The following is a 23,321-nucleotide window of genomic DNA, read 5'->3' as shown; positions in this document are numbered from 1 at the left end:
AAAATTTTGCTTTACTTCATAAACTAGATGCCACAATCAATAACAGCCAAAATTTTATATAATAACATATTTATACACATTTAAATTTGTCACTCACAAGAAAAAGAAAAACCTTGCTTATACGACATTTTTTATTAAATAATTACTAGCAGCAGATTGAAAATACTTACTTTCTGTCAAATACAGATTGCTCCGAAATCGACGTTTTAAGAATAATTGCAGAATAGATTGTACGTGTGTGCAAGCAATCAGAACTGAAGATTGCACAGTCCTAGTATGTCTGAGATTCAATAATAATTTATTGGTTTAAGGGAATTTCAATTAAGCTCAGTGCGAACGACGGGCATTCTTTCCTAAAAGGCTTTGATCTAATGGTTGAATTATCCCCCGATAATTGTAGTGCAGATTGGCTTTGAAATTTTTAGTGGAAAATGAATGGAAATGGTCCTGCAAACTTGGGGTGCTGAGTTAAGAAGTTGATTAGGAACATTATTGGTCCCTTGCAAATTGTTCGTAACTTTCACCGTTTTCTAGTTATTTAGGAAAAACTGGGTTGATGCAACAAATTTTCAAATCAGTTGAAGTTGTGGTTTGAAATTTGAACACCCTATAACTCGGTTATTTTTGGGAGTTTAAGATGGTTCAGCCACTTAAAAGAACCGTTTTGAACTTCTCTTTCCAGTGGTGTTGCGCAAAAAATTATATCTAAAAAATTGCGTACAGGGTGACCAAAAATAGTCAATCACCATAATATTCATGCACACCCTGTATACTAGAAGCAAAAGCGGTCCTTCAAACTTGCGGTGCTGAGTTAAGAAGTTGATTAGGAACATTTTTGGTCCCTTGCAAATTTTTCGTAACTTTCACCGTTTTCTACTTATTTAGGAAAAACTGGGTTGATGCAACAAATTTTCAAATCAGTTCAAGTTGTGGTTTGAAATTTGAACACCCTGTAACTCGGTTATTTTTGGGAGTTCAAGATAGTTTGGCCACTTAAAAGAACCGTTTTGAGCTTCTCTTTTCAGTGGTGTTGAGCAAAAAAATCTATCTAAAAAATTGCATACAGGGTGACCAAAAACAGTCAATCACCATAATTTTCATGTACACCCTGTGTACTGGAAGCAAAAGCGGTCCTTCAAACTTGCGGTGCTGAGTTAAGAAGTTGATTAGGAACATTTTTGGTCCCTTGCAAATTTTTCGTAACTTTCACCGTTTTCTAGTTATTTAGGAAAAACTGGGTTGATGCAACAAATTTTCAAATCAGTTCAAGTTGTGGTTTGAAATTTGAACACCCTGTAACTCGGTTATTTTTGGGAGTTCAAGATAGTTTGGCCACTTAAAAGAACCGTTTTGAGCTTCTCTTTTCAGTGGTGTTGAGCAAAAAAATCTATCTAAAAAATTGCGTACAGGGTGACCAAAAACAGTCAATCACCATAATTTTCATGTACACCCTGTGTACTGGAAGCAAAAGCGGTCCTGAAAACTTGCGGTGTTGAGTTAAGAAGTTAATTAGGAACATTTTTGGTCCCTCGCAAATTTTTCGTAACTTTCACCGTTTTCTAGGTTGATGCAACAAATTTTCAAATCAGTTCAATTTGTGGTTTGAAATTTGAACACCCTGTAACTCGGTTATTTTTGGTTCAAGGTTCAAGGTTCAAGGTTCAATATTTGGAGTTCAAGATGGTTCGGCCACTTAAAAGATCCGTTTTGAGCTCCTCTTTTCAGTGACGGAATTATGGCTTTTGAGGACGATGCCACTGAAGTACTAATATTAGAAATCCAAGCAAGACCAGCTATCTAGAACAAGAATATTCCTTCATATAAAAGCAAACATTTAAGGGACCGCTTGTACGCTAAAGTAGGTGAAATTCTAGGCATAACAAATAAGTATCATTTAAACGGATTAAAGTCTAAAATAGAGAATTGCTCAAACAGAATGAATAACCGCATGCAGTTTATTAACTAATATTACCTAAACTTAATAGTAAATAAGGCATTATGCTACGTAAATATTGTTTAAACGAGTCGCGTATTGCTTGATTGGAGACTCTATTAGTTCTTCGGGTATTGCCAATATTTGATTTTGGAAGGTTTATGCTAAATAATCAACAACACTAGCAAAGTCTTAATCCATATTTCCATCAAGTTCCCTAATTAGGTTGTGCACACTTGATAATATTTACCGCATTTTCTTCTTTTAGAGAATCTGTATCTGTAGAGTGGGGAGGGTGAGTGTAGACCCACAGCACTTAGGCCACATGTGACCCATTGTACATCCTCCCGAGTTGTTCACCTAGGTCACCGTCCATCCTGCCTTTCCCAGGAAGGTGGACAGGTAATTAGGGGACATCTCTTTTATGTCGGCAGGTGTAGGCCAAACCTCACCGAACACACACTCTCTTATTGACGACAACTCCGGACATTCGCATAAAACATTCCCGACAGTTTCATCTTTCTGTTCACACATCCTGTATAGAGGTGTGTCCACTAGCCCCATAGTATGAAGGTGTTTCCTTAGTTGACAGTGGCCAGTCAGAAATCCTACTCTTAAAAGGAGGTTTTTCCTGGTCATTGCCAAATATTTCTTCGGCGCCAGCTTCCCAGGGTCACCCAGGGTAATCCTGGCAAGATTGCATCCTTTGATTCCTTCCATCTTTTTAGGGATTGAGCATGGGTGTAGCGTTTGGCTAGTTACGCAAATGTCGAAGTCATCAGGCCGTAGGTGTCACTGGGTCCTAAATTTTTTAGTCCAGCCACTTTCCTGGCTAAAAGGTCGACAATGTGATTGATTACCTTTGCTCCTATCGTGCCCTTTAGCCCATCTCAGAATAATATAGTTATCTACCGAGGCGTTAGCTAAATCTTGGTGGCACTCTAGTACTAGCCCTGAGGTATCACGTCTGTTCAGGGCTAATAGGACTTGTCTACTGTCCGTGCATATTATTATGTTTTTGCCAGAAATACTTTTTCTGGTTAGTTCTTTCGTGGCAATTGAGATACCAGCCAGTTCCGCTTGAACCACGCTGGTATTTTTTCCCAGTCCCCACTTAATCCTTAGGATTAGTGACCTAGACTAAACTCCACATCCTCAGCCTTCTTTGGTTTGTGAGCCGATGCAGCATCTGACTGAGGTCTGATTTATTTGTATTTTGTAGGGTTTGTTAAACACAAATCTGGGTTCAATTGCATCACTGACTGCCTGCAGCAGAGGCAGCGCAGTGAGTGCTTCTCGCCATAGGCTTAGCCTCAATTGACCTGCTCCTACTACGGGGTTTACACCAGCCGTGCGCAATCGTAACATGGCCATTAACGCAACCTCCTTAACGTACAGGTCCAGAGGGGTCAGACCAGTAATTAATTCCATTGCCGCGATTGGTGTTGTTCTTATGGCTCCCGTGATGTTTAAACGGGCCGGTTCTTTTAGAGAAATATCTTGTATGAAATATTCGAAACTTTTGGTAAAAATACATGCATTTTCGAGCACGTGACAAATGATCGTTGGATATCTGTTGTGTGTCGTGTAAAATAAAATAAGCCTCATCTCGTATCATAACATTTGGTAAAATAATGTCGGAATTACGTAGTGGCTGGGAGTTATGCATCAGATCTTCACAAAATTGCTGAAATGTTTTTCCAAACGGTTTTCTGCATCAGATAATCAAATGTGCGAACTGACATTCTCATATAATTAAAAAAACGATCTGGATATAGTCCGAAGTTTAAAATACAAATCGAAAAATTATCGATACACGTATGTGTTCTTGTTTATAGGATGGATACCTGATTTTCCTTTCGGAGTTCTAGTAGAATAAACTCTAAATAACAGAACCATCAAAGGTATGATTTGTTAATTTCTACAGCTTCCTTTATCCCTTTAAAAACAGTCTCAGAGTTAAAAAACTGTGGTGGAAATATAAATGACACATAGGTAGTTACACAGTTATTGTCTGCAATGTCAGAGAAATATCAAATAGTTACCACTGCAATTGATATTATTTTTTGTCAAGGTGAAAGTCATCTCTCTTGACTTTGTAAAGGACAAATTACTTATGAAGGAATCAAGACAAGAAAAGGTAAAAGAGGAAAATGAAGACACATCCCAGCCACATGCTTTTTATGGTGGAGGAGATGGAGAAAGAAAACATTTTAGAAAAGGATATAGACATCCAGGAAGTAAGCCAGTAAACAAACGACCATCAACTACAAATCGTTATGCATCTCCTGATTATAGAAGCGGTGCGACCTCAAGTGAAAGTTTTCCATACAAGTGTCATTATTGTGGTATAAGGGGACACAAAAAATCAGAATGCAGGAAACTGAAATTCAAACAAGGAAAATGTAATATTGCAGAGAAAGAAGAAGTAGCTTTCTGTAGTTTTAATGAAAATAGTGAAGCAATGACAAGTGGAACTAGTAATGAGATACAATTTAATGTGGACAGTGGAGGAACTCATCATTTAATTGGATCAAATCAAGGACAGTATTTAACCCAAGTGAAAAATACTGACATTAAAATTAATGTGGCCAAGAAGGGAGAAACTGTAACAGCAAAGAGATTGTTAGAGGTTGATTTCTCATTGGGATTAAGAAGAAAGGCCAAACAATAATAGAAGCCTTATAAATCTCTAAGTGCAACGAGATTGTTAGAGGTTATTTCGTCAGATGTTTGTGGACCTTTAACTCATGTAACTTACAACGGCATGAAGTATTTTGTAACATTTATTGACCATTTTTCACCTTTTACAGTCTGCTATCTTATGAAAAATTAACATGATTGCCATTTTTCAAACTAAAGTATACTTTCAATAGATTTTTTTCTAATTTTGACGCTTTAACAACGCTGTCACTCTGAATAGGTTGTGTACAACGCAAATTTTGATTTCAGACAACGTTACTAGGACATGCTACTTGAATGGAACTTGGTCAAGAAACAAGTCACTTTATGATGCATGTACTGCCCTGGAGATGTTTCCACCTACAGTGGACATGCAAAGCAGCATTTACTTGATTGGATACCTAATTAGCTCAGTGACTCTAGCTATAGCAATTTTTATATTCACATATTTCAAGTAAGTATTTCAGCAATTTTATGGCCAATATTTTATCAGGTAGAAAACAGCAAACGTGACTTTGCTTTAAGAAAAGTCGTAAACTATAAACAGCTAAATAAGATTTACCAGTCTATTTTTAAAACATGTTTCTTTCGGATATTTGTCAAACTTTTTCTGGTTTAGACTTAATTTACGATAAAACTGGATATTTGGCGCTGGCTGGGTTTTCTTTGCTCGTTGGTTTGAATATGGAAAGTGTTTGAGACGTTTTGGGCTGTTTTTCTATTCAATCAGTTTTAAAAAAGTTTGGCAGTAGTATTGGTTTACTTCTTTTGTCGGCTTAACGGATTTCAGATTTAAATTTCAACCAGAGAAAACAAGATAAATTCCTCCGTTTCCAGATGTGCATAGAAAATAGTAGGAGAAACAATAAATCAAGTTCAAAAAGTCGGTATGCAAGTTTTTATAACTAAAACTGAAATAAATTATTGCTGGTGTGAAGAAATAATTGATTTTTGATGGTTAAAAACAACTAGAAAAATTCAAAAACTATTTCTATTAAATAAATAACTATTGAATGGATGACTGAGGAAGATGCGGGAGGCTTCTGCCGTGGATAACATATAGGCCTCCAATATGGGCCCGTCACGTTCCTCCGGTTTGGGAGCTACAGCAGCTCAGTGTCCTTTATAAAGGCCATCAACCTGCTGGAGCATAATTTTCTTATGTCTTTGAGCTTTGTCCCAGAAAACGTATGCGCGCGGCGTTTGAAAAAGCATCCCCTACTCTCGGGATTCTCACCAACACCCATCAGGGACTGATGTCGTCTCAGGTTAGGTTGCTTCTATCGAATCTCAGTAGTTGTTTAGTTTTCAGAGCGTTGGGGCCACTTATGAGTTCCTTGGCCTGTCTCATGCCCGGGGCGGCAACCCATAGATAGTGAAACAATTGCCTGGCCAAGGCTCCTATGGAGCAAGTAGTCATGCTCTTTGAGATTCCAACAAACAGTTCGGGGCCGATGGGCGTCTCTTGTGAGCAAAATCTAGCCAAACGGTCGGCCTTCTTATTGCCAGGAACATCAGAATTTCCTGGCACCCAGGTGAGGTGGATGCTATTTTCCAACGAGAGTGCCTCGAGAATTGTTTTACATTCCAGCACTAGCCGGAAGCTGACCTTCTCAGCGCTAAGTGCTTCGATGGCTGCCCTGCTGTCTGAGCAGATATTGATCTTTTGTCCAATTTGAGGAGTAAATAACAGTTCGAGCCTACAGGACAAAATTGCAAATATTTCTGCCGGAAAACAGTAGTATGTTGTCCCAGAGCTATATGTCTTCTGACTTGACCCGAGTCAGCAAAGACAATCGCTCCAGCACGTTCGTTCGTTCTGTATCCGTCAGTGAACCAACAGGATCCTTCCTTCATAAGAGTGGTGCTCTATCGCTTCTTCAGTCTTCGCGACCATGTTTGACGACCCTGAGGAAGTCAGAAATGGTTCGTCGCATGCAGCCTGTATACGGCGCGCACCTCTGGTGGTGGCCGTTCTCATAGCACCAGTAATGGCTAAGTAGGCGAGTCTTTGGACCTTGTCCAATTCTAAACACGTCATCGTCTTTTCGGCACTGGGCCACCATACCACCAAACAATGGCCTCATATGTCAAAATGGGTCTAACAACAGCACAGTAAAGCCAGTTGAGGACCCTCGGATTAAGACCCCCAGGTACCACCCAAGGCCCTCCTGCACGTCCACAGTGCACACACCGTCTTCCTGGCTCTGCAAAGTACGTGTTCTCTTTATGACAGTTTTGCATCTAGGTGAATACCCAGGTATTTCATTGTCTGGAAGTAATTGAGCACAGTACCTTCCAGAGAATTTAATCTCCGGCCGTGTTTCTTGATTACCCCTGTTACTAAACAGAAAAGCTTGCCTTTTATTGGATTCATTTCTTAACCAACTGCTTGGCACCAGTTATCCGTTATGCTTAAAGCCCTAGCCATGGGACCACAGCAAAGGATGACTAGACCATCAGTGTAAGCCTGTGCGTACAGGCCTGCGCCATTCAATTTCCAGAACAGACTATCCACCACGAGGCTCCACAACAGTGACGAGACAACTGCGCCCTGTGAGCAGAGTCAAGCGGCAATAACTGTGTGGTGATCATCCTGCATTCCTGCTTTAATGATTCTTTGTGACAGCATGCAGCGAATTCATTCCAGAAGGCGAGGCTCTACGTCCGGTCCTGCCAAGCCTCCGCAGATGACGCGTTGTCAAATGCTCCCTCTATATCCAAGAACGCTGCAAGAGACTCGCTGTTACTCGAAAGAGCCCCCTCAACTCTACGTTTTCGTCGATTTACCTTTTTGATAAGCGTATTGAGACATATCTAGAGTCTTCAGTGAAAAGCTCATAAGACTAATCGGTCTGAACGGTTTTGGGACGGTGTAATCTGACCCGTCTTTGGAATAAAAACTACTTTAACATTTATCCACAGTGAAAGAACGTAGCTCGTCGCCAGGCACGCCATAATCGTCCTGACAAGAAACGGAGCTATAGTGTAAAGACCATGTTGTAGCAGAGCCGGGTAGATGCCGTCTCTGCCTGGTGATTTAAAAGGAGGAAAGGTCTTAACAGACTAGACCATCATCTCAATCATTACGACTATTTTGGAAGTTTCGTAGTCCATTGGACCTCACCTGCGCATTATGTCAAACGATTTGTCTTTTTCCTGCGAGTCGGGGAAATCTTTTTGAAGTAGGAGCTGCAATGTCTCGCCAGCAGTAGTCGTAAAACCCCTCCAGGACGAGCTTTGCGGTCCTTCACCAAGAGTTTGCAGAGGCGCTTTGCTGCACGCAGTTTATTGACCCATGAGCAAAATTTCCTCCAGCTATCTAATTATGAAAAGCTTCCTAATCGCTCACGTGTTTAGTCTGCTCAGCTCTCCTGAGGGATCCGCGGACTAACCTCCGCTATTTCTCCAGTGTGTTGTTCTACCAGGAGTTCTTCAAGTTAGAAGGTTAGCTCCTTACAGGGCAGCTGCCTTCAAAAATTTCAGTGAGGGCTTCCGTCATCTGGTTGACTGCAATGTTAATCTCATGTGCATATGCTAGCCTACTTGGTAGATCCCAACTGCGACCTTTCAGTTCCTCATTAAAGAGGTCCCAATTGGTTGCCTTAAGGTTTCTTGGAACGAGTATGGTCTTCTCATGAGTTATGCCCATGTCAAAAAGGACGTATAGGTTGATTATAGAGGTTTGCTCCTCGCGCGCCTGACACGCCATGCGCGGTCTTTGAGGGCTGGGTCTTTATAACGGCTAAACGAAAAGCTGGCGTTTAGCATCTCGGCTCCCAAGGCATTAGCCTCGGCCAGTGGGCCGAGTTTACCGGGGTCCACCACTAGGAGGAGTGCGTGTTGGAAGATTTGCTGGAGAAGGCTATGGGACGCGTACCAACCCTTCGAACCCCATAAATAACTATTCTTTTTTTAATAAAGTCCTAAAAAGATTTAATTTGATTTATTTGAAAATGGTCATTTTCAGGACACTGGGACAACTACAAAGAATACACGATGACTTCAACCTACACAGAAAGATAAAAAAGACGGCAGAAGTATACAGGGTAATTCAAATTCAACCCTCACCATTGGGATCTCGGAAACTATAGGAGATACGAGAAAGTTTAAATTGGGGCAAAGCCATCATCAACTTTCTTTTTTCTTATGGGCGCCATATTGGATTTTTAGCCCACCAAATAGTACGTTTTATTCTGATTTTAGTGATGTATAATAACTTATGATTTGCTTCATAAATAACAAAATAATTCAATAAAAACTATTTTTACTTTAGTTATTGGCTTTGAGTTAATGGGCCGTTTTAAAAAATGTCATTGTGTTTGACAGTACTTGTCAAACACGATAATTCGGACGATCATTAGAGCTTTTAGAGATTTTACCTTAGTTAGCTTTGAGTTAATGAGACGTTTTATGAAGATTACTTGGTAGTACTTGTCACACGCAATTGGCCTGAACATACTTAGTCACAAAGGTGTACACGTGACTTAAACCGGTTCATTCACTCGAAGAGCTTAGGCCACTCGCTACGCTTGTGGACCTAGTTATTCTTTTCATGAATAAAAAATGGTTTAAGTCACTTGCTGCAAAGTAACTATTAAATCACTCTGAATGACATTCGCCTATTTACAGATGTAAACAAACAAACATCAATGTTACATCTACGGGGCGCGGTGCAAATTTAATAGAACTGTAATTTTATTTTTTTTTTTAATATAAAAAGTCGAAATTTAATAGAATACTGTATAAGACACGTGACTTAAACCGTTTTATTCACTCGAATAAATATGAATGAATAAAAAATGGTTTGTCACTTCCAAAATAAATAACTATAAACTTGCACTTAACATTATAAAAAATTGAAATTTGGCAAAAAATGAAGTTCCTAAAATGATGATCTTTCTCTTGGAAACATAAATAAGTTAGAGATAATGCTAACAAATCTCTTTTTCTGATTAACCTAAATAGTTCAGCAATGCTTGTATAATAATAACATTTTCTGCGGGGGTTTCTTTTCTAGATACATTTTTAACTATGATTGACGCTCTAATGATCGTCCGAATTATCGTGTTTGACAAGTACTGTCAAACAATGACATTTTTTAAAACGGCCCATTAACTCAAAGCCAATAACTAAAGTAAAAATAGTTTTTATTGAATTATTTTGTTATTTATGAAGCAAATCATAAGTTATTATACATCACTAAAATCAGAATAAAACGTACTATTTGGTGGGCTAAAAATCCAATATGGCGCCCATAAGAAAAAAGAAAGTTGATGATGACTGACAGAAAACGAAACGTCGTGTGGCAAATTTGAATCCATCATCGAATAGCTAGGAAAAAGTGGCAATGAAAAGATGCTTTTAGTTTTGGGATATCTCTTCAAATAAGGTTAGAAATAAATAAAAACAAAAAATCAAATTTTCAGTTTTTTTCGGATATCTTCGGAAGTACTCGGAAAATCAACATTTTTAAAACAGCATTTGGTTGAGCTTTATATTGCGCAACTTTGCCCCAATTTAAACTTTCTCGTATCTCTTATGGTTTCTGAGATCCCAATGGTGAGGGTCGAATTTGAATTACCCTGTATAGAAAGAGTCCATTCTCTAATGTAGAAAACGATCAGGAAGAATTAGCGCAGCATGATCAACAGCGTAAAATCATATGGGAAAACTATATTAGCAACCTTTTTGCCGATGAAAGACCTGCTGTTGAAAATGTAGACGACGAAGAACTCTCGGGACCTCCCATCACAAAAGAGGAAATTATAAGAGCGATCAATACATCCAAAGGTAGAAAGGCGATTGACCCAGATCGCATACCTGTAGAGTTGCTCAAACTATTGGACGACAAAAGCATCATCACAGTTCTTCAGATGATATTTACTCGAATCTATAACAGAGGCGAATATCCCGGGAAATGGTTAACATCAAATTTCGTCCCCTTGCCGAAAAATAACAATGCAACAAAATGTGGGGACCACAGACTAATCAGCCTCATGAGTCACACACTGAAGATATTTCTTAAGATTATCCACTACAGAATATCAATAAAGTGCGAAAGAAACATCGGATCCGCACCATTTGGATTCAGACGAGGTTTAGGCACGAGAGAAGCATTAGTTGCGACTCAACTACTGATTCAGAACTGCAACGATCGGAGAAAGGGCATAAGATTGTGTTTTAACGATTATGAAAAGAGTCCAACATCATAAACTGATCCAAATCCTAAATAGATTGGACATAGACCAAAAAGATATCCGCTGCATTCAAAGCCTATATTGGAACCAAATGGCTGAAGTCAGAGTTGATAACGATCTCACAGAAGCAAGAGCAATTTGTAGAGGGGTCAGACAAGGGTGTGTTCTCTCCCCACTTCTCTTCAATTTATATTCTGAAGCCCTCTTTCAGGAAGCCCTTGAAGAACGGAACGTGGACATTAAGGGTGAATGGTGTATGGGTCAACAATATTCGACACAGTTCTAATTGCAGATAACATGTAGGATTTGCGAGATATTGTAACATAGTAATTACATTATGTTCCGTACCTGCATTTGCTTCGGTCTCCCCCAACACCAGACTTATGTAAACAAGATCAGCGAATTGGGGTCATGATGTGGGTATAAATACAGCTTCAAAGCACGTACTAATCACCGAACTCTGGGGTCTTCCCCAGAGGGAGGTCTCTGACTGATCTCTGGGATAGTCTGGGTTCACCATCTGTGTAGCTTTTAGTGGAGCAGGTGATAACCAAGTGCAAGCACCCGGGAATCAGCCTGTTAAAGGAAATAGCACGGGCGAGCAGCATTAGTTGCCGTACCGGCTTATCTCCCTTTAGCAGTACCATAGCATCTTAGTCGGCGTGGTGAATGCCCTGGGACACTAGTCTAGGGTTCTATTCACCCCTGGTAAGCGGGTGCCCTCCGCGAACCTCAGTAACCACTCCCGCTGATACACCGTACATCATGATCCTCGCCATCTTGGCGATCTGGGGGTAAGATTCCCGTTTTATGTTTTATTCAGTGCTGCAAATAAAGTGGGTTATCTGTACACCTGTGGTTTCCTTCTTCTGAGTTACCCCTTAACGTGACAATATGCTTGGGACTGTCGGGAAATGCAGTAAGAACATGGGCCTCAATATCAACACCACGAAGACTAAATTCATGATAATTACTCGAAAGCCACAACAATTTCAAAACTCAAGCCTAACATATGAGAATCAACCAATAGAGCGAGTAAATAAATGTATATATCCAGGAACTTGGCTGTGTGAAAACTGGGAATCAGACACAGAAATCAGATGCCGGATTGAAAATCACCAATAATGATTTCGGTCTTTATTGGTGCTTGCGAATTAGATTTGTCAAATGCTATGTCTGGACAGTGTTGCTTTATGGCATGGAGGGATGGACACTGAAGGTGAGCACTATGAACAAGCTGGAAGCATTCGAGATGTGGGTCTATAGGCGTGCACTCAGCATTTCATGGACTACAAGAAGAACCAACTATGAGGTCTTGAGAATAATCAATAAAGACCGCGAACTGTTAGACACCATTAAACGTCGAAAAACAGCATACCTGGGCCACGTAATACGCAACGAGAGGTACCAATTACTGCAATTGATAATTGAGGAGAAGATTGAGGGAAAGAGAGGAATCGGCAGGAAAAAGATGTCATGGCTCAGCAACGTTAGGCAGTGGACAGGACTGAGGACAATGCAAGAACTAGTGCATACCATACGTAATAAGGAAGAGTGAACAAATGTGATTGCAAACATCCATTAATGGACACGCAGCAGAAGAAGAAGACGACCAGTATTTATTAGTTGGTAATGTCCATTATTAGTTAATAACTGTTACGCAAACTGTCAAAATTGTCGTTTATTGAAAAACACAACTTTTCGATTGGATTACACATTACGGCTTCGACGCAGTATTAAACGAACACCCAGTACAAAAACTAAATAATTTTGTCATATTGTTACTTATTCTAGTAGATTAAAGTTGGTATTATTTTATTTTTTCAGAGAACTAAGATGTCTACGCAACAAAATACATATGAACTTGTTTTGGTCGTACCTCCTCACTTACTGTATGTGGATCATCATTCTTATTGAAGTAAGTGTTCCTTTTTATTTAGTTTTGAGATATATTGTACGTATTTTTCTATTAATTCTCATAAGAATTACATAACAATCAAACTGTTACTTTGCCTGGTTCCACATATTATTTTATTTGAAATTCAGTGTATAAACTGTAAAGTAACTTAATTGTGCAAATTTTGTGTTTTGTTATTGGAAAATCCTGTTTTCCACTAATTTATCCATTAAATCATGATGCAAAACACACACTTTTCCCAAATTCTTTACACAATTGTGTACAGCAACCAAACATTTTTTGATTTAAATCACCTCACTTAATTGGTTTTTATACAAAATACCCTCCCCGTAACCTCATGAATAAAACTCCCAGGAATTAGTTTTCTTCAAAATTAATTGAAAGCACTACATAACCGATAAACTACGTCCTGGAAATGTAAGTTTGCTTCTTTTTCCTCTGCAGAGCGACACATAACTTTTTTTCTTCACTAAAACAGATAACTTTATGTTACCAGGTCAACTTCCGAGTGCATATGATCGTAACTTGCGTTTTCCTCGTGACCCTCCTCCATTATTTCCACATTACCACGTTCTTCTGGATGTTTGTCGAAGGTAAGTGCTTAGCTAAAGCTAGATTTACTAATATTAGTTAATAAACAACCTGATAAACACATAAATAGCAAATTTATAATATAGAAACAGTGCCTGTTTCATTAATCTAGTCAAAGTCACTTCTAACTATAAGTGCAAGTTTAATATAGCACGCCAATGAAGCCCAGGGACGTACTGCACAATTTCCACACAAAATTCTAGTTTCTGTTACACCAACAACTCAATTTGGTAGGTTGAGCAACCAAAAACTTACACTTTTACTGAAAACTGAAAAACTTAATATTTCTAACCTTAAAATAAAAGAGGGGAAATTTCACAAGTAATTAAAGCCTTTATAGCTCTACGTCCAGACTAAGGACTAGTTTGACAGTTGTCACGTGACCCCAACACACTTTTCGATGCGATTCTAACGGCAGACTTGTCAAAAATTTCTTGAGCCTTCCCATAAAGCTATCAATTCAATTTGAGCCTTTGTGACGCTATTTGAGTAATTCAAACTTTCACTCTTTAACTGAAGCAAATTTTCACAGTTGTGACGTACTTGATAGATGTCACTGTGACAGTTAGATAATTTTTAATATAACACTAACGTCACAATTGTCAAAAAGTACTTCTATAAAGCTGCAAATTGCATTTTGCCTTAAACAGTTGAACTAAATTGATATTTTTACTTTCATATTTCTATGTCCTGTATGAGGTCCGGTTTGTCGGTCCTGACGTAACTGACAGTAGTCACGTGACCCCAACACACTTTTAGATATGATGCTTATTACGGCATAACTGTGAGAAATCGCTTTCACGAAGCTATAAAATTCATTTTGCCTTATGTCTTTCAGAAATAATTAAATCCTCCACTTTTATAGCTCTACGTCTTGAACGAGGTACATTTCGACAGTTGTGACGTACCTAATAGATGTCACGTGACATTAAGGTAATTTTTAATCTGACAGTTACGTGACAATTCTCAAAAAGTGATTCCATGAAGCTATAATACCTTAAACAGTTAAAAAAATGTATGTTCTTACTTTTATAGCTCTACCTCCTAAATGAGGCCCGGTTTGACAGGTATGACGTGACTGGCAGTTGTCACGTGACCGTAACATATTTTTTGATATGATGCTCATAACTGTCAAAAATCTCATTCATGAAGCTATAAAATTCATTTTTTCTTTGAAATTTTACAAGGAATTCAAATGTTCATCTTTGTAGGTTTGACAGTTGTCATGTGACATTAAGATACTTTTTAATTGATTAATGATTACGTCTTAACAGTAAAAAATCAGCTTCCATAAAGCTATCAACTCAATTTAAGTCTTTGTAACGCTACTTGAGTTATTAAAACTTTCACTCTTTCAGTGAAGCAAATTTTGACAGTTTTGACATACCTAATAGATGTCACTGTGACAGTATGATAATGTTTAATCTGACAGTTACCTCACAATTGTCAAAAAGTGGTTTCAAAAAGCTGTAAATTGCATTTTGCCTTAAACAGTTAAAAAAAAAACTATCATAGATCTAAGTCATGAATGAAGCCCGATTTGACAGTTGTGACGTAACTGGCACTTGTCACGTGACTCCAACACACTTTTCGATATGATGATATGATGGCATACTTGTCAAAAATTTATTCCATGAAGCTATGAATTTCATTTGGCCTTATGCGTTTCAGAAGTAATTAAATTCTTCACTTTTATAGCTCTACGTCTTAAACGAAGTCAATTTTGACATTACCGTAGTGAAAATTTTTACAAAAAAATTGTGAGATGTCAATAACCAAGAAAAAGCAGGAGAAAACACTATTTTGAGTAAAAAAAAATAAAAAAAAAGTAAAGTAAAGTAAAAATGCACTACCTTAACATAAAGTATATTTTGGCAGGTAATTTAGGAATTTAGGCAGTTACGGACCTGAAACAGCTACTGGTGACAGTAAATTAAACCTAAAACAGTGTCGTACTGCAAAATTTCCACAAAAAATCCTAGTTTCAGTAACATGATAATAACCAGGAAAGAAGGAGGAGGAAATGCAATTTACTGAGACGATATACACTTCTACAGATAATTTAAGAATTCGGGCAGTTATGGACCTGAAACTTTAGCTAAAACAGAAAATTGACCCTAAAATCCAGGCCCGTACTCTACAATGTCAACAAAAAAATGTAGTTCTAGTAATCTAGTTAGACAGTAATAACCCATAAGAAACTGAGATAAATCACATTTAATTCGCATGAAACGTAATTTCTAAACTTTAGCAGTTACAGGCCTGAAACACTTACTGGGGACAGTAGATTAAAGCTAAAACTCAGAGCCGTACTGTACAATTTTCACAAAAAAATCTAGTTTTAGTGAGACGACAGTAACCAAGAAGAAATATGGAAGAAACACACTTCACTGGCATAAAACACACTTTGGCAGATGATTTAAAAATTTAGACAGTTATGAACCTCAAACTTTTGCTAGACACAGTCAATTCAAGCTGAAATTCAGGACCGTACTGCAAACTCGCGCAAAAGAGAGGTTTAGTTAGAAGTTTTATTTGATTTTTAGTACAATTAATTTTGTGCCCTAATTGACCAATAAGTAAGTTTTTTCAAATCGGACACTCTGTATATTATTAGGTGTGTATATTATACATACTTTAGGCTTTAATCTGGCCTACTATGTGCTAAACCAAAATTGTGCGATTTTTGAGACATTTTCAGTCAAAATTGTATTTAGGTATTTTTGGAAAATGAACACCACCTTGTTCGCACAAAAAGTAAGTTTTTTCAAATGGGGCACCCTGTATATTATTAGGTGTGTATATTATACATACTTTAGGCTTTAAACTGACCTACTATGTTCTAAACCAAAATTGTGCGATTTTTGAGACATTTTCAGTCAAAATTGTATTTAGGTATTTTTGGAAAATGAACAACACCTTGTCCTCACAAAAAGTAGATTTTTTCAAATGGGACACACCCTGTATATTATTATGTTTGTAGATTCTGCATACTTTGGGCTTCAATCTGGTCTACTATGTTCTAAACCAAAATTGTGCGATTTTTGAGACATTTTCAGTCAAAATTGTATTTAGGTACTTTTGGAAAATGAACAACACCTTGTTCGAACAAAAAGTAAGTTTTTTCAAATGGGACACTTTGTATATTATTAGGTGTGTATATTATACATACTTGAGGCTTTAATCTGGCCTACTATGTTCTAAACCATAATTGTGCGATTTTTGAGACATTTTCAGTCAAAATTGTATTCTTGTTCGCACAAAAAGTAGATTTTTTCAAATGGGATACACCCTGTATATTATTAGGTTTGTAGATTCTGCGTACTTCGGGCTTCAATCTGGTCTACTATATGTTATATACCGAAATTATGCGGTCTGTGAGATATTTTGAGTCAAAATTTTATTTGGGTACATTTGGAAAATGAATGCATGTAACCGTTGTTGACTCAAAAAGTACACTTTTTCAAACGGGACACCCCGTGTCCCTATTAGGTAATAAAATATCTGATAAACGCTAAAAATTGGACATAGTTGGTTGATCTAAACGGTATTCTTCGAACCACCGTAAGTAGAACTTGTTTCTTTGAGCCCCCTGGAGATGGTAACTGAACTTGTTTTGAAGTGTGAAATCCAGCTGTAAATAAATAATCAGCATTGGATGGTGCCTTCCGGAATTTTAAATGAAATCAGTAATGTGAAACGTGAGATAGGCTGCAAATAAACGCCTTTGCTTAGCTGGAAACTATGCAATTCACTTGGAGATGTATGACTGTTCTGTTAAGTGATTCGTAGCTGATTATGCTGTATTTATGTAACTGGAATTAATTAGTAAAAATAAAAAAAAAAAAAAAAATTAAAAAATAAACTTATTTCTAAAACAATACAGTTTCTGTCAAGTTTCGTTTTATCATTATTGTATTTACTGTTAGCATTTGCCACCAAAGTGTCAATTTTTAATTAGAATCAAATTGATATTGCCTGAAACGTGCCTAAAACCGAGATTAATGATTGAAGTCAGGTAGGTGATTAAAAATCTGCCCATGGAACTATTCAGGATTAAAGTAATTTTTTAGAGCAATATGAGTGACACAAATGAATACTTTCTATCTAATTTGTAATATAATTAGTAATTCTCTAGTGTTTCGAGGAAACACTTTAAAACTTTTCCTTTAGAACCCATGCTGGTTGTTTGAAAGCTAATTAAGAACATGAATAATAAAGCTCAGATCGTAACTTTGCTTGTTACGTTCCAGTTGTCGAATAGAGCGCTTTGAAGGCTCTATTAATATTTATACAAACCTGTCTGATCAGATTGTAATTATTTAATAACGCTGCACTGAAAAGGTCGCAAAATTTACATAAGAAATCGTTAACTTTAAGGAAATAGAATCATCTCTCAATCTTGAGCTGGACTTGGACGAAAATTTCGTTTAGTGTGTAGAGACACACATTTCTCATATCTAGTTTACGAGAGGAAATAAACGCTTCAACACCTTATAGTCCCATGCAACGAAAAGGTATAGAGAGAAATGCTTGGAACACAATTTTTGACTTCGTAACTTTGTTTGGACTAGTTAGTTCAAGTTAGTTAGTTCAACATATCAAGAGTCCCCGCCTCTAGCCCTTGAGACTAGAGAAAGAGACTACCTAGACCCTGTGAATTTGCTGAACAAGTTTTATTCCGTCAAGTTTTTTGATATCTTGTATAGTTTTCGAGATATCCGCTCTTGAAAGTCTGTAATTTTATAATTTTTACCAGATAAATCTTTACCCATGCACTGAAAAGCTAATTACTGGCCATGGGGTTGTAGAGCATGAAAATCGTTTCAATAATGTATATTTCTTTACTACTTCATTTATTGTCTCCTTCAAATGTTAAAGCAGTTTCATGGTTAAGTCTAAAATGTGAAGCTTTAAGTCAACTGTCGACTAATAAAAAAAGTTCATTGAAAACATTATAACAGTAGGAAGAATTCGGTTAATTTCTTACTTTCTTGAGGAGGAAGGACTTTGATCTTCGTCTTCGTTTTCATCTTTTGTTTCGCTATCGTCTTCTCCATCGGTCCTTTGTAAAAAAACAGGATCCTCCTGATCCTTTTCATCTTCGGAGTCAACTGGAGAGACCCCATTCAGGCAGTTCCCCTGGCAATTTTGGCATGCTTGGGAACATTTGGGGCTTGCTTTTTTGCTGCCACACTTTGCGCTGGCACAGTCTTTCGTGCAACGGCAGAAAATCATTTTAAGGATATCATCCGGTGCAGCTGCTATCTCACTGTGTACGGAGACCAGGCCGTTGTTCTCAATCTTGCACCCATACATCTGAGGAGGCAGGTCATTTACTAGCCACAGCTGAACTTGATGGAATGTTTTGAGGGAATGCTGTTTTACTGCTCCTTCGATGGGAGGAAAACAAGAGATATTAGGTTTGATGGTGGCCACCGATTTCAAGAATGACTTGTACCTGTAGGCATTCAGGAAGACCTCTCGCTGGAGCTCCATACCACTTTAACATACAGGTTTCACCTGCCTTTTGTACTTGGGAGGTGGATCTCTGGCGACTTCAGATACAATTTCGCAAATGCGACCTTGCTTTTTCGAAATGCGGAAGATCTTGTATCGCATCCAGTAAATGCATGCTAAAACAGCACGTCCTTGAAACCTTGCTGCTGAAGCTCTTAAGGCGAGAATAAGAAATCTCTCATCTTTCCACGTCCAGGCTTGATAAAATAATGTCCTTATACGTATCAGCTTTAGCCATCAAAAGGACGATGAGGATCTTCTCCCCCAATGCAGACAGCTGTCGTTTCCGACATTTCCACAGCCGCATCCACAATCAGACCGTCCGCATCACTTTCTGCTTGAAGGGTCCTAATCCCATTGTCCTCAAGCTTCACCTTAAGCATGTTGAGGAGTCTGCTTTTGTTGAACTGATTCGACAGAAAATCTTCTTTTTTGACGTTTATCTCATCGGTGTCTTCGCTTAAATAGATGTCTGCAGACTTCCTGAGTCGGTAGCGCCTTTGCTGCTCTGCTACTTTTGTGCTTGAGATGAATGATGAATAACCGTCAAAGACTACAGTACATCTCTTTCCGTGGTAGTTCTTCGTGATAAAGTGGATGTAGCTCTTGCAGATTCTCGATATCTTTGCACCTTTTTGCCAAATTACTTTATGAAGGAGAAGCCCTCCGTCAAATACGATTTGTAGCTGTGCGACATGTACATCCTTGGTAGTAGTGTTGAATAGTTTGTACAGCGCTGACTTAGTCGCTTTCCTCATCCCACTTTCACTGAATAAGGCTAATGGGAACGGGGCTAATTCGTATTTCATGTATAGCTTTAAATCTTCGTCTATTTTTTTGATGATGGATATACGTCGGAATAGGAAGAATGGCTCCACCACAGGAATCATTTCGTCGTTGATTTGAACCGATGAGTTCACTGTTGAAAGAGGAAGAGCTCGGTCTTTTCGAGTCAATTTGATGTTATAAAATGTTGAATTGACCATTTTAGCCATTCCTTGCTTACCAACCAACCCTACAGCCAGCATTCAGCTTTTCGGTGCATGGTTAAAGAGTTATCCGGTCAAAAAGAGCGAAAGTGTGAAGAAAAAAATTTCATTTTTCAAAATTACACACTTTCAAGAGCGGATATCTCGAAAACTTTACAAGATATCAAAAAACTTAACAGAATAAAACTTGTAGCAAATTTAAGCAGCTTTTATTTTGTCTTGTCGGTAGGACACATAGTTTCCGAGATATAAACAAAAAACCGAAAAATGTGACTTTCAAACTGAAAGCAAGCAAGCGTTTTTTGACCAATCACAAACTATTTCTGTACAGATTTTGCTTGCAATGTTGCCATTTTCATTTGTAAACGATCATTAAGCTAATTCGAAAAGCGACATATGAATTTAACTATTACATTCAATTGGTTTTAAGAGACAGTTTGTCAAAGTTTGAGATCCCAACAAACGGTTCAGGACCGATGGGCGTCACTTGTGCGCCAAATCTAGCCAACCGGTCGGCCTCCTCATTGCCAGGAACATCATAATGTCCTGGCACCCAGATGAGGCGGATGTTATTTTTCAACGAGAGTGTCTCGAGGATTGTTTTACATTCCACCACCAGCCGGGAGCTTACCTTTTCGGCACTGAGTGCTGGGATGGCTGCCCTGCTATCTGAGCAGATATTAATATTTTGTCCAATTAGGGGACTGGACAATAGTTCCAGCCCGCAGGACAAGATTGCAAATACTTCTTCGTGGAAGACAGTAGCATGTTGTCCCAGAGCTATGTGTCATTTAATCCGACACGAGTCAGCGAAGACACAGAAACGGCAAGAATTTGTCGCTTAGGACGAGTCACCGAGTTACCTCATATCCCTGCCCAACTTGGAAAGAAGCAAAAATAGCACATCAGCATTTCATGATATACAAAACCAAAACAATGCACCAAACAGGGCAAGCAATGCCACAAACCAGTGTGCATCAAGCACAGGTAAAAACGGGATAGGTGGCCGAGCCAAACATGCATGAATGAGCGTGCAGGGATGCTATTACTACAGCTTAAGTTGAGCATAATTAAGAAAGCTTACTGTGTGGGAGGTGGTAAGAAGTGGGTAGAGCAGAACAGATGACACTCCCAGAGCTGCCAGCAGGGTCTGCAAAGCTCAGTAAAGTAGATCTCGCTCCAGAATGCTATGAGGGCACTCAAACAGTAGGTGATGAATTGTTCCCCTCTGATTACAGATACACAGTGGATCCGGTTTAACTCCAATCTTATGGAGATGTACCGGAGAAAGACAGTGCCCACTACGCAGACGGTTTAGAGTAGTAATCTCCCTACGTTTCAGACGCTTTCCCACCGCGAACCATGGAGTCCTCAAAGACCTCTTCACCAACTCGGCATACGAGACCCCCTTTGTGTCTGAGATGCGTCTCCATTGCTCAATCCAACGCTCCCATATTTGCTTTTTAATTGTAGGGAGATATTCCCTAAATCCAAGATGAAAGTCGAGTTTATCAGCACAGGATCTCCCCTTATTTGCCAGGTAGTCCGCCATAACGTTCCCCTCAATCCCGGTGTGGCCAGGAATCCAGAGCAGGTCGATGTCGAATTCCTCCATATCTAGTCTCCCCAAACTCTGCTTGACAAGGTGTGTTACATGATCGTCTCCAGGATCAGGAACCGACACAATACTTGCGAGGGCTCTTCTACAGTCCGAGTATACCTATGCCACTTCGTCGAATATTAAGGAACCTCACCTCCTCCAAGGCCCTCCAAATGGCCAGGATCTCCCCAGTACATATGCTTACATCCCCTGGCAGTCCCAGGGAGATGCCTATACGGTTTCTGCTGTAGATCCCCACTCCAGCTGTCCAAGTTTGTAGATTGTTAGAAGCATCCGTAAAAATCTACACCTACCCGGGAACCTCCTAAGTGACTCCATCTCAAATGCATGACAGTTAACAGTTAAGTCTTCTCCAAGGGCATAATGTAGAAATGTTTTCTCCGATTAAAAGGCTTTTCTGTATAATAGGGAGCAATTCTATCAACGTGTATGTCCCGCATGTAAGGCCGTAGTAGGTCAAAGACCTCCAGCAAGGAAGGAACAGAAAATCTCGACCAAAATTGATAATTAACATTATAACTAATATAAGTGGAATTGATTGCCTCCATAAGGGAGGAATTAATCATCCCCACGACCAACCTCAATCACCGATGACGAATCGTATCCAGCTTTTTAAGGTTTTCCTTACTGCAACCATTATAAACAAGACAGCCAAAGTCCAAGTGTGTCCTGACATAAGCCTTGTAGAACATCAACATAGTCAAAGGGTGGGAACCCCACCAAGTGCGAGCCAAATATCTGAGAATGTTCAAAGACTTATTAGAAATTTATAGCTTTATGAGTGAACTTGTGACAGGTGTGACGTTTGGCTGCCTGTTTCTGACTTACTCTGACTGTCAACTGTCAAAGTTCTCCATACATTTTTCCATAATAGTATATTACGTAACTAGTGCTGTAAGAAGCATTTTACGCACGATATGGAAAAAGTTAGTGTGTAATTTCATGAGCGCGTAAAATGCCTTAGACCACGTGTGACGTACTATACTTTACCTACGACCAAATGGAGAGTCCTGTTTTCGCAATTCATATAATTCGGGCCACATCAATTTAATGTTGCCAAGAGAAAAATAATAAAAAAAGCATTTGCTTGTCAAAAATTATTGATTGTCAGTCTGTAAGTATCTCATATAAGAAGAACCTATTCCGACGAAAATGATGGCAAATTTAGCTGAACTCGAGGAAACAGCCAGTAAAATATGCCTTCAGTTGTTGTCAAAAAAGTCAAGAATTCTGTATGAAAAGTCATACCAAGATTTTGTTAAATTGTGTGATCTAAGGCAAGTGACATAATAATGAATGCATAATTGAAAGTGCTGTGTTGGTTTATTTCAATGAAAGAAGCCAGATTTTGAAGCCCTCAACGTTATGGTCAGTCTATTCAATGTTGAATAATTGTTTATAGAGACATCGACATCAGTAAGTTCCCAAAAGTGATCGCATTTCTAAAACGACATTCGGAAGGATATATTCCGAAGAAGTCCAGTATCTTTACGAGGGAGGAAATCCAGAGATTAACTGCTCCAGATGAAATCTATTTGCTCCATAAGGTTGTTATAAGCTTCGGGATTGCAGGAGCTTGCAGAAGAGAGGAGTTGACGAATTTACTGTTTGGTGATGTTACCATTATGGACTCATCTATTTTGGTGCAACTGCGTCAAACAAAAACGAAGATTCCAAGAATATTCACTATTGTAGACTGCAATAACGGAGACAATTTGAATTTCTTGACAGTGACGAAGAAATATATAGCACTGAGACCAAGGAAAGGAAAATGCTCTATGCAACCCGTTGGGAAAAATACTATGGGTAAACTACCCAGTGTAGTAGCAAAGTATTTGAAGGTGCCAAATCCGGAGGGCTATACCGG

The 23,321-nt window shown here is 38.7% G+C and overlaps 1 protein-coding gene across 1 annotated transcript in view; it reads left to right on the top strand.

The window, feature by feature from the left end:
- LOC145729588 (diuretic hormone receptor-like) overlaps positions 1-23,321 on the top strand; it is a 213,308-nt gene that overhangs the window by 152,472 nt on the left and 37,515 nt on the right. Inside the window, exons 5-7 of the mRNA XM_081980410.1 lie at positions 4,886-5,069; positions 12,643-12,733; positions 13,230-13,326. Coding sequence (XP_081836536.1) covers positions 4,886-5,069; positions 12,643-12,733; positions 13,230-13,326 — 372 coding nt within the window. The remainder of the gene's footprint in view (positions 1-4,885; positions 5,070-12,642; positions 12,734-13,229; positions 13,327-23,321) is intronic.

Source organism: Ips typographus, linkage group LG5, assembly GCF_016097725.1.
Source record: "Ips typographus isolate SLU linkage group LG5, UJ_Ityp_2.0, whole genome shotgun sequence".
NCBI lineage: Eukaryota > Metazoa > Arthropoda > Insecta > Coleoptera > Curculionidae > Ips > Ips typographus.
Note: the sequence above shows the minus strand (reverse complement) of the source record. Positions and strands in the feature narration are given on the sequence as shown.